This window comes from Eublepharis macularius, chromosome 1 (assembly GCF_028583425.1).
Source record: "Eublepharis macularius isolate TG4126 chromosome 1, MPM_Emac_v1.0, whole genome shotgun sequence".
NCBI classification, from domain to species: Eukaryota; Metazoa; Chordata; class Lepidosauria; order Squamata; family Eublepharidae; genus Eublepharis; species Eublepharis macularius.
In genome coordinates this window covers 171,972,709-171,984,720 of record NC_072790.1, presented here as the reverse complement: position 1 = coordinate 171,984,720, position 12,012 = coordinate 171,972,709, and the positions used below count along the sequence as shown (strand labels likewise).

General features: G+C 48.1%; 1 protein-coding gene across 1 annotated transcript in view; it reads right to left on the bottom strand.

Annotated features, from left to right (window-relative positions):
• The window catches only part of GLP1R (glucagon like peptide 1 receptor), a 177,627-nt gene extending 170,896 nt beyond the window's left edge, over positions 1–6,731 (bottom strand). Inside the window, exon 1 of the mRNA XM_054972289.1 lies at positions 5,754–6,731. Coding sequence (XP_054828264.1) covers positions 5,754–6,731 — 978 coding nt within the window. The remainder of the gene's footprint in view (positions 1–5,753) is intronic.
• Between the last annotated feature and the right edge of the window lie 5,281 nt (positions 6,732–12,012).

Sequence of the window (12,012 nt, the reverse complement as noted above, 5' to 3'; positions counted from 1 at the left end):
ATGGGAAGTCAGTGTAGCTGCTGCAGAACTGGAGTTACATGTGTCCTGAAAGGCACACCCATCAGGACATAAGCAGCAGTGGATACACAGGAATTATCATCTAAGACTGTAGATCTTTCATGCTATATATTTTGAAAGACTAAAATCTCGTCTTAAATACTTCTTTCATTCCAAAGGAAGAAATTTATTCCGCCCAACAGTGAAATCCTAAGTAGAGTTACTCCAGTCTAAGCCCTAAACTCTACTTGGGATTTCACTGTAATTTTACTAATGTTTACATTGGAAAAACTCTCAAAAAGATTTTTCCCAGTTTTGTTCTGTCCCCTTGCCCCTGCCTTCCCATCCCTGTCAGGCAGGCAAGATCAAACAGTAGAGATTATATACAGACTGACAGACCATCAAAGGCTTCAGAATACAATAGCCAAAGTTTTAGTAAACTAACCAACTGCTGAAGCACTTAAGTGAATTAGTAATAATGTATGCTTCACACATTAATCCTGATGCTTACCTAGTTTCCCAGGTTCATGTGAAAGTCAGAACAATGCCATTAGCACATCCTTTAGAATTTATTGATGTATATGAAAGATATTTTGGCAAGAAATATTTATGCATTCAGAATTTTATGAGGGGTTTCTAAAATTAAATGTTTTTTATTGCTGCTACACATTTAATTATATTTGAGTGATCACCATCCTGTAAACTTTATAGGACAATTACATAGTAAATAATCTCTGTAGCATAACCAGCTACCAGATATGCTAGAAGGCCACCCCAAACAGAACAGCCTTTTAGGATATGTGGGGATGAGGGAGAGAGGGACAATAAGGGATGTGTAAAAAAGAAAACAGAGTGCACAAAAGCATATGATAGTGGATAAGGTAGGACAGGAAGTCTTTCATGCTGATAAAATACAGTAGCCATTGTTCTCTACCTAAAGAATTGCCATTCCATTATCTGCAGCAGAGAAGCACCTGACTTCTCCCTGCTATAGGTTCACCAAAGACAGGAACTAATGGAGAAAGTTTAAAAGGAAAATATACTTAATGTTTTGAAGTGCCATAAGCCTCTTTGAGGTCTTCACAGTCAACCAGTGGGAAAGAAATATAATAAAGTCTACATGGTCCAATTGCCTTCATTTACAAGTGAGAATATTTTCTGAAACATGTTCCTATTCTGTCACTATTCTTGCCTTTTCAGGATGGCTTATTACATGTTACTACCACTGTTCTCTTGGCCAAGCAGGGAAAAACCTTCAATACCATGTAAAGAAGTAGAGTGATAGAAGCATGACTAGGGGTGCCAGATCCCTGGTGGGGCAGGGGGTCCCCCACCCTCGCCCCCACACCCTGCCCCCACTTACCTGGCCAATGGGGGGCGCACACCCTCTGTGCACGCTCCCCTGTGGAGCTTCGCGCTCCCGTGGATTGGGACCGTTTTGGGATGCTGCGACACGCAGGAGCGCTCCTGCGCTCCACAGTGCCTCAAAACGGGCCTGTTTTGGCCCAGATTGGGCCCATCTTGAGCCGCTGTGGAGCACGGGAGCGCTCCTGCGTGCCACAGTGTCCCAAAATGGGCCCGATCTGTGCCAAAATGGCCACTGATCAGGCCTGTTTTGGTGCATATTGTGCCCATTTTGGGATGCTGCAGCACACAGGAGCGCTCCCACGCTCCACAGCGGCTCAAGACAGGCCCAATCCAGGCCAAAATGGGCCCATTTTGAGGCGCTGCGGAGCGCAGGAACGCTCCTGCACTCTGCAGCACCTCAAAACAGGCCCAATCCACGGGTGCGTTTTGGGCCGCTGTGGAGTGCAGGAGCATTCCTGCGCTCCACAGCAACCCCCAACGCAAGCCCCTGTGAAGCGTGGGTGCTCGGGGGGGGGGCGCTGCGTGATGACATCACTTCCCGGAAGTGATGTCATCACGCTTTGCGGGAGTGCGCACCCCCCCTTGGAAGAGAGGTAGGAGCCCAGCCCTGATCCCCCGCTGGGAGATTGAGGGGGCCTGGCAACCCTAAGCATGACCCAATTTTTGTTTGTGAAATATTGGCAGTATTTTCTTCTGAGGCTGTCATGATCTGGCTGTGCCAGGAAGGCCTAGCAAGTTTTCAGAAGCCTATTAGTAGGCCTTTCTACAATTCCCAGGATCCCCTGGGCTGTTTTGGCACCCTTTTTGGCCAATCAGAACACAGGGAGCTAGTGCTATATAAGTCTGAGAGGGGGAAAGCCTGTGTTCTTTCTCCCAGGGAGCAGGCCAGAGGTTTCTGCTAGGGAGAGAGGTCCTCATCCAGGCAGGGTGAGAAGACAGGTCTAGCAGACAGAGGGACAATGAGTTCAGTTGTGCTAGGGCCTTTTGTTTATTTTGCTTTCACCCATCTATTGTTGGTAATGCACCTTGCTTATTTGTTATTAATTGACTTTCTTGTAAATAAATCCTTTTGTTTGTTGTTACTCAGCTGGGTCCTCACGCCTGTTTATTGGCCAAGTTACGGAGGTCAGAAGGGTTGGGAGGGTACTCTGGGCCTTCCCAAGGGACCCTAAATCCCAGAGTGGTGGCAGCATAAGGTGGCTCACTACACCTGAGGCATGACAGAGGCAAAGGACAGAAAGACCTTCTTTTCCTTCTTTAAAAACCCCCATATTTCATGTTTCTAGAAGCTTCTGCCCCCAGACCTACATGTATTGCATAACTGGAAGGGGCAGGTTTTAATTATTGAGCAACAACTTGTCTTTTTTAAGACAGACAGCATGACATATTAGCTAGTTGAAATCTCCATCCCATAATATCTCTGATGCATAGTTGTGTATATTCTTCACTTTTTAAAAAAAGGACTAATGTAACTCAAGTTAAGTACCAAGGAAATTTAGTTGTGATTTACATAAATGATGCAAGTTACACAAATAATATTGTTTATTTGGACATCAATAAGTTCAGCCACTGCAGAGCTGTCCCACGAATCCCCACATTGGCAAGGCGGTGGGTCAGAAGATTATGATCGACCGTGTCAAACACTGCTATAAGATCTAAAAGTATCAGCAGTGCCAACCCGCTCCAATCCAGGTGTCGCCGCAGATCATCTATGAGGGCAACCTGAACCGTCTCCGTACCATAGTCAGGCCTGAAGCTGGACTGGAATGGATCCAGGATAGAGGCATCATCCAGGTATACCTGCAGCTGTTCCGCTACCGCCCTCTCAATTACTTTACCCAAGAACGGAAGATTAGAAACTTGGTGGCAATTGGCTGGATCAACAGGATCCAGTGATGCTTTCTTTAATAAGGGCCGCACCACTGCCTCCTTCAGTGAGTTTAGGAAAATCCCAGAAGTCAGAGAAAGATTAATGATGTCAGGTAATGGTGCCTGAATCCCATCACTGCTAGTTTTCACCAGTCATGATGGGCACGGGTCCAGTGGGCACGTGGTAGGTTTCACAGCATGCAGGACCCTGCCTACCTCCTCCTGGGAGAGTGTCCTGAATTGATCTAATATCAACCCTGTGGATGACCAAGGGGCCCCCAGTTCACATACTGCATCAACCATGGTGGACAGGTCCCAGCGGAGTGACAAGATCTTATCCACAAAATAGTCTCCAAAAGTGATGGTTGTTGTGGGTTTTCCGGGCTGTATTGCCGTGGTCTTGGCATTGTAGTTCCTGACGTTCCGCCAGCAGCTGTGGCCTGCATCTTCAGAGGTGTAGCACCAAAAGACAGAGATCTCTCAGTGTTGCAGTGTGGAAAAGATGTTGGCAGGTCATTTGTATCTACTCAGGAGGGGTGGGGTTGAGCTGAGTCATCCTGTAAGAGTTTCCCAGGGTGTGGAATGCTAATGGCGGGAGACTTCACTGTATCCTGGATAGTGTTGGAAGTGATGAGAATTCTAGTACCCATTCCACACAGTCTTGTTTCAAGACTGTCCCCTCCTCCACCTTTGAATACATTGTACCCCACCTCCCATGAGCATGGCAAAGTCTGGATCATTCTCATACGTTCTATCACTGTGCATTAGTTACTTTAACACTGCTAAGTAACATCTTACTATATATAATTCTGTAAGCGTATTTCCGATTACTCACTGGTGTGTCAGGATCTCATTGGCAGAGTTCTTCACCTGAACAATGTGGTGTCTTTCTTATACATCATGTCTAGAATTTGCTATGTTAAACTGTATAGCCGTCTAGTTTATTCCTTTTCATGTTTTGAGTACTGAACGACAGTTATGCCATGTTAATGTATTAGTTGTTAGCCTTTCCTTCCAGGCATTGCCGGACAGCTCCTTCCATGGGAGAGAATGCAAGTTTATCTTATGTCTGCAGCTCCGACCTTGAGGTTCCCGCTTCCTCGTCTCCGCACTCTCAGCACTGGGAACTCTGAGGGGGGAGGATGGGAACCCAAGGGTTGAAATGTAATTGCTTTCATCAGGTACCTCATTCCTAGCAAAGTCCATGGTCGGCCAGGACTGTCTAAGTTCTGGAATGTGGACCCAGGGCCTGTATGCTGTTTTCTAATAAACCTTTTGAAATCAAGAGACTCTGTCGTCTTGCAGAAGGGAAGAGAGCAGTAGCTAGTTGACTGGAATGCCACAGAGTGACAGGCACAGTCCAGGCGCAGTCCAGGCAAGCCTCTGGGGCTTTAGAAGGGCCTGCAGGTCAGCTCCTCCCTCCTCAGCCCTGATTGGGCCAGCTTTCATGGAGCCTGCTTGGCTGGCCTGCGCTCCTTTCCCAAGCCTTCCAGGCAAGCTTCTAACTGCTGCTTGGGTGAGGCATGGCTTTCCTGCCATTTCCCCTCCCCGAGCCTTCCCCTCCCAGGCCTAGAAACGTGGCTGGGGGGTTAGGGGGGCAGTGTGGCTTTCCTGCCCTCCCCCACCCCCACCCTTCCCTCCCAAGCCTGGAAACGCAGCAGGGGGCGGGGGGCAGCGAGGCTTCCCTTCACTCCCCCTCCAAGCCTTCCTCCCAAGCCTCAATCAGCCATGGGGGGGGGGGGGGGCACGAGGCAGTGTGGGGAGACCTGCAGAGGCCACGTCTACTCACCATGCTTTTGCAAGGTGAGTAGACCTGGTCTCTGAACCTGCAGAGGACAGGTCTACTCACCATAGTTTTGCATGATGAGTAAACCTGGGCCCCAGATCCATAGAGGCCAGGTATACCCACCAATAGTTTTGCAAGGTGGCTAGATCTGGCTTCCAGACCTGCAGAGGCCAGGTCTACTCACCATAGCTTTGCAAGGTGTACCAGGCCTCTGGACCTGTGGAGGCCAGGTGTGTTCACCATGGATTTGCAAAGCGAGTAGACCTGCAGAGGCCAGATCTACTCACCATAGCTTTGTAAGGTGGGGAGACTTGGCCTCCAGACCAGCAGAGGCCAAACCTACTCACAATGCCTTTTCATGGTGAGTAAACCTGGCCCCCAGATCCACAGAGGCCAGGTATACCCAACAATAGGTTTTCCAAGGCAGATAGACCTGGCCTCCAGACCTGCAGAGGCCAGGTCTATCCACTAATAACTTTGTAAGGTGGGTGGACTTGGCCTCTGGACCTATGGGGGCCAAGTCTACTCACTATGGTTTTGCAAGGTGAGTAAACCTGGCCTCTGTACCTGCAAAGGCCAGATCTACTCTCCATGGCTTTGCAAGGTGGGTAGACCTGACCTCCAGAGCCCTTCTGACATCTAGTTTGTGCCACTCTTTCTCCTTCTCATGTTTTGGGTTTGTGCAGAAGGAGGGAAGAACTATTTCCTCACTTCTATGAAAAGCCGAATTCACCTTAGGCATGAAGGTGGGGTCCACTCTCAGAACAACTTTATCATTATGAAAAATGCATAGATCTTTATTCACTGACAATGCCCTGATTTCTGACACTCTTCTAGCTGATGTCACCCCAACCAAAAAAATAGTCTTTAATGTTAGTTCTTTCAGCGTACATGTCACCATTGGCTCAAATGGTTCTTTTGTGAGCGCTGCCAGGACTATGTTCAAATTCCAAGTTGGGAATCTATGCATCGTTGGGGGATTTATTAGCATGGTCCCCCTCAAGAATCTCTTAACGTGTGGATGTGTCGTAAAGGAATTTCCACCCTGAGATCCCCTTATTGCAGATATGGCAGCCACTTGTCTCTTAAAGGTGCTAGTACTTAAATCTTTCTCCAGGTCTTCCTGTAGGAACAACAGTATCTGTTTGACCGATGCTGTTAGGGGGTTACGTCCCCTACTCTTGCACCAGCAATCAAAGGTTTGCCAAGTCCTATTATAGCTCCTATTAGTTGATTTTCTTCTTGACACCAGCATAGTCGAGATCACATTCTCTGTGTATCCCATCTGTTTCAGTTGCTTGCGTTCAACATCCAAGCTGCTAAATTGAACCCCATAGGATCCGGGTGGCACATCTTCCCCTGCATCAGGAGGTCCGTCCTGGATGGTAGCCGCCACGGTTCCGAAACTGATAGCTGCCTCAAGTCCTGGAACCACGGTCTTCGTGGCCAGCAAGGAGCTATCATGACTACTTCTGCCTTCTGTTGTACTATTTTTTGAATTACTCTGGGTATGATTCTTGTCAGTGGAAAGGCATAGAGAAGAGATCTCGGCCACTCCTCGTGAAGAGCATCTAGGCCCAACGCCTCCTGCTCCCTTCTCCTGGAGTAGAACTTCTGGACTTGCCTGTTTTGCGATGATGCAAATAGGTCCACCTCCGGTGTCCCGAAGCTCTGACAGATTTGAGCAAAGACCTGAACGTTCAGCTTCCATTCCGTCTGATCCACAGAAGTTCTGCTCAACCAATCTGCTGTCGTGTTCTGCACCCCTGGCACGTGTATCGCTTTTATTGAGCCTAGATACCTTTCTGCCCATTGAAATATTACCATCGCCTCTCTGTCCAAAGTCCGTGACTTTGTGCCGCCCTGTCTGTTTATATAGGCTTTGGCTGTTGTGTTGTCTGTCTGTATTAGTACATGACAACCTAGCAGAATGTCCTGAAACTCTAACAGACCCAGCTTGATCGCTCTCAATTCTAGGAAGTTTATTCTGTGTTCTCTTTCCTTTCCTTCCCATGTGCCCTGTGCCATTTTTCCTTTTGTGTGGGCTCCCCATCCTTTCAGACTTGCGTCCGTTGTTACTAATATCCTGATTGGTTCTCTGAGGGGCACCCCCTCCTTGAAACTGTCTGGTTCCATCCACCAATCTAGAGCTTCTACCAAGCTCTTTGTCATCTGTACTCTTTTGGACCATTTGTGAGTTATGATCCTCTGGTAAGGCCTTAGAAACTTCTACAGCGGGCGAGTGTGGAAACGCGATCACTGAAGTATGTCCTGACACGATACCATCAAGCCTTGTAATTTTGCCAGCTGCATCACTTCCACTGTTTTTTGTGTCTTCAGCGATCCTATCATATCCATCAATTTCTGTTGCCTTTCATTTGACAGGAACACTCTGTCCCTCTTCATATCTATCACCACTCCCAAGTGAAGTAATCTTTGTGATGGTAGGAGGCTGCTCTTCTGCCTGTTCACTACAAAGCCGTGTAGTTCCAGACATTGAATCGTCTGTTGGACTGCTTTCATGGCCTTGATCAGGATATCGTCCAGACACGGGGACAGCCCAATTCCTTTCAGCCTCAGTAACGCAATTAATGTCACCAGCACTTTGGTAAAGACTCTCGGGGACAACTTTAACCCGAATGGTAGGGCCTTGTATTGGAAATGCTCCTTGTCGTATGCAAATCTCAGATATTTCCTGTGTGTCTGCCTGATTGGTATATAGAGATAGGCCTCTGATAGATCGATGGAGGCCAAGAAATCTCCTTCCTGGATCGCTTCTGCTGTGGATTTCAGTGTCTCCATCTTGAATTTGCGTGACTTTATATATTGGTTCAGCCATTGAAGATCCAGGATGGCTCTGACATCCCCATTATTTTTTGGTACCACAAAGAAAACCGAATACACTCCCTTGTTTCTGAATTGGGGGGGGGGGGTACTGGTTCTATGGCCTTTATGTGCAGCAGATGTAGAATGGCCTCTCTTATTTTGTTGTGTTTTTGTGGTAGGGGGTTTCTTGGTATCTTTATGAGGTGATTGGGTGGTCTTGTTTTGAATTCCAAGGAGTAGCCCTTGGATACAGTGTCCAACACCCATTTGTCTGTTATCGAGAGCTTCCATTGGCTTGCAAACTCCTGTAGCCTGCCCCCTATTTGGATGGTCGCTGAATGTGCCGGATAGTCATGCTTGACCTCCCTTCTTGGGTCCTTTTGTTTGTTGACCTGTCTTGCGAAAGGTGAAGGTTCTATTGTCACTCCGTGGTCTTGGTTGCCAGCGACTTTTATATGTTCTGTCGCTACTTTGTCTTGAAAAACGTCTAGAGTCACAAAAGGAATGTTTCCCCTTGTTCCTAACGTCCTTCCTCTTTGATGGCAGGACTTTTTTCTTCTCGGAGTCCTCCACTAAATACTTTTCCAGTGCTTCTCCAAAGAGATTAGTGCCCATGAAAGGAATTGCTGCTACTTTGTTCCTTGCCGGTGGGTCTGCATCCCAATTCCTTAGCCACGTGTTGCATCTGGTGGTAACGTTAAACCCCGTGGCTCTGGCAGACATTTGAAAAGCATCCAGTGTAGCATCGGCCACAAAGGCTGCGGCCAGGGCAATTTTCTTGACCTCATTCTTAATTTCTCTGGAACCTCACTACCTGCTGCTGCCAGGTTTGATGCCCACGTAAATGCAGCACTAGTGAATAGAGAGCCCATCGCCGAGGCCCACATGGAAGCTGCTGAGGTCTTAAAATTCCTACGTAAAGCCTGTTCAATCTTTTTATCAGATGGATCCTTCGGCACACCCTCTGCATCCATTGGTAGGATAGAGGTAGTAGCCAAGCTTGTAATTGGATCATCAACCGTTGTGAGTTTAATCTTCTTTGCATCATCAGGTACCAAAGAGTGTAATTTATGGAACACCTGTTGGCACAACTTGGGCTTAGCAGGATTATCCCATTCCACCTTTAGGATGCTATGGAAAATCGCAGGGAGAGGCACCCCTTTTTGTGTGGGTGCCAGTTTGGGGAGTGCCTTCTCCAGTCCCTGCTGATATTTTTGCTCTGGAACCTCTGAGCCTGGAGGCACCTGGGCTAATTCAAGAGCCCTTAGCACCTTAGGAAGAAGCCGTGAATAATTTCCTGGGGGGAAAGCCTGGTTTGTATGGGACCCAGATCCGCCGCCTCCTCCTCTGACAGTTCCCCTTCTTCACTGTCTAAAGGAGCTTCAGATAGATCTGAGTTAGACTGATGACTTTCTGAGAGGCTGGACTCCTCGTCCCCCCAGCTTTCTGCCTTCCTCCGTTTCTTAGCCATGGTGGGTGCTGAGGCCTTAGATGGCCATTTACCTTTACTAGAGCCATGTTTGTGGCTGTCCTTCTTTGGGGTTGCTTCTTGCCCCTTGACTTCTCTCACTGCCTCCCTTAGTTCTTTCCTCATCTCTTCCCTCAGCCAAGCCAGGATATTAGCCTTGGCATTATGACCAGATAAGTCCAGCTCATTATCTTGGATCCTTGTACTGGGGCCTGGTAAAGACTGAGTTGAAGCAGAAGAATTTGATAATTCAAGGCTGCTTAGGGTGCCCTCTGTCGGGTTGTTCTCAGTGAGGCTTGCATTGCTCGCCATTTCCTCCCTGTTAGATCCTTCCCGCCTGAAAAGGTGGGTAGTGGGAGGGGGAGGTTATGAACGAGAAAAATGAGAAAAAGGGGGGGAGAGAGGGGGGAAGGAGAAGCCAATTAGTTATGTTGATCTCAGGATTGGCCCAAAACTCCCTGAGGCTTCTGAGGTGAATAGCCACCCCGGTTCTGGCCTTTTTCTCCCCCTTAGTTTTCACAAACTCAGCCCCCAAACCGGGCAGCTTACTGCGGTTCTGAGTGCTTCTTTGCTGTGGATGCCACCTCAGCTCATCTGTCTGGTGCTTGGGGCCAGCGTGATCTTGCTCGCCCTCTGCTCTCGCTTGCTCCTTGCTTCCCGTGCTTTTGCCTGCTTCCCGCGCTTCTGCCTCTTCTGCAGTTGCGTTTTGCAGAAGCGTCGGCGAGGGACACCTCTGCTTCGCGGCACAAAGTCTCGCTTTTAAGCGGGGTGGGGGAGACTAGCCCTTCCTTTTCCCCTCAGTGAGAACAAAAACAAAATTGGAGATGTCTTCTTTCTTCAGAGGATCGAAGTTTGCCAGAGCAAACCAACACGACCGTGCTTGAGCAGGGCCGGAAAAAAACTGGCGCACCAGGGAAGAGCCCCTCCTACATGGGATCGTTAGATCAACTGACCCCGTGCAAGAGGAGGAGCTACTTCCCAAAAGTTACTGCCCGTCCCACTCCAGGACCACCAGAGAAGACTTGGCCTCTGGACCCCTGGAGCCCAGATCTACCTGCCATAGACTTGCAGGGCAGGTAGACCTGGCCTCCATCCTTTCAGAGCCAAGGCTGATGGGGTGGGCTGGGGGGGAGGTGGGGGAAAGCACCTCCTTGATGGTGCAGTACATGCCTGTGCACCACAGGAGGATGATTTTGGTCCAAAGCAGCCCCAATTTGACCCACTGCAGAGCATAGGAGTGCTCCAGGGACCTTCCCCCCCCCCCCCAGCAATGGCAATGCCAGACCCAGCCACCCTGCCCTCCTCCTGCCCTGATTGGGGCACTGGGGAGGGGGCAATGCCAGGTCCGGCCAGCCCTGCCCTCCCCCTGCCCAGACTGGGGCGCAGGGGAGGTAACAATGTCATGCCCAGGCACCCTACCTTCCCATCAAAGGGATCAGGTCATGGTGGAGCCGGCAATGCCTGGCCCACCTGGCCTGCCCTTTCTAGAGCCCATTGTATTTTTTCTCCACAACAGGCTTTGTTACTAGTTAATGCATAAATACACAAAGAAAAATAGGAGGGACTGCAAGCTTGATGGGGGGCTTTGAAGGAGCCAAAGGAATGCTGAGATGTGATCTTAGTAAAGGCAACCCTCTGGCGTACCCAGAACTCTCCAAGTGAAAAGTGTGGGCCCATCTGGGCAAAGACTATGCAGTATAAGAGTGTATAAGTCAATGCTATTGTTCCTGCAAAAATGGGTCAACAATAGCCATGATTACCCCTGAACAGAACTACACATGAGGTAAGATATAGTCAAGGTAATCAATAACTATCATAGAAGAAAAATCAGAGAGAAAGGATTAATTTATTCTAAGTTCTGAGGAGTCCTTTACACTCCTTTTACATTCCCAAACAACTGAACTGTAGCAGCCAACAACAGCATTTGCAACCATGTATAACTGGGGTTTTAAATATGCATCACAAACTGCTGTTGTGGTGAGATATAATCCATCACTACTGCTCTAGGTATTTAGAGTTGCTCACTAAAGATGGTCTGTGTACTGTGTTGCCTGCAACTTATTCATTTTTGGAAGTGGGAAGAATGCCACAAAATAAGTGTGGAGAATATCTGTTTTAGTCTATGAGTTTCCCACATTTCTGTCTCTAGTCATGGTGTGTTTGATGTGCCTATCAGTTTCATGTTCAAGCATTACAGTGTTATATGAAACCTATTGTAATATGTTCTCATACTCCTTGCTTGCTTGTATTTAACTTTTTTCTTGTACTCCCTTCTTAAAGGAACAGAAGGAGGAAACAAATCAAACAAGAACAAATCTCACACTTATTCCATTTTCACTGGGAGGCAGTATGAGATGGCACAAATACTTGAAGTAATATCATTAGAATGACTCAAGTCTTCCAATAATAGGGGGGGGGGAATCAGCAGTTGCTGAAGTACTGTTCCCGGCTTTGCTCAGGTAATATGGGGGTTACAGAGCTCAGTGACTCATCAGATCCCTTTGTTTTTCACATGCTGGCAGAACAGTGTAGAGAGGCTTAGTTATTACAGGCCTAGCAAAGAGATTTCAACCCTCCGTTTCTTCCCTTCCACTTTATTCCATTCCCAAACAGCACCCCATCTCTACTCTAATGTTCAAGGCTCATGAAAATCACTGGCAAAAGATTTTTTAGCATCAGCTAGTCAAAAGGCTAGACA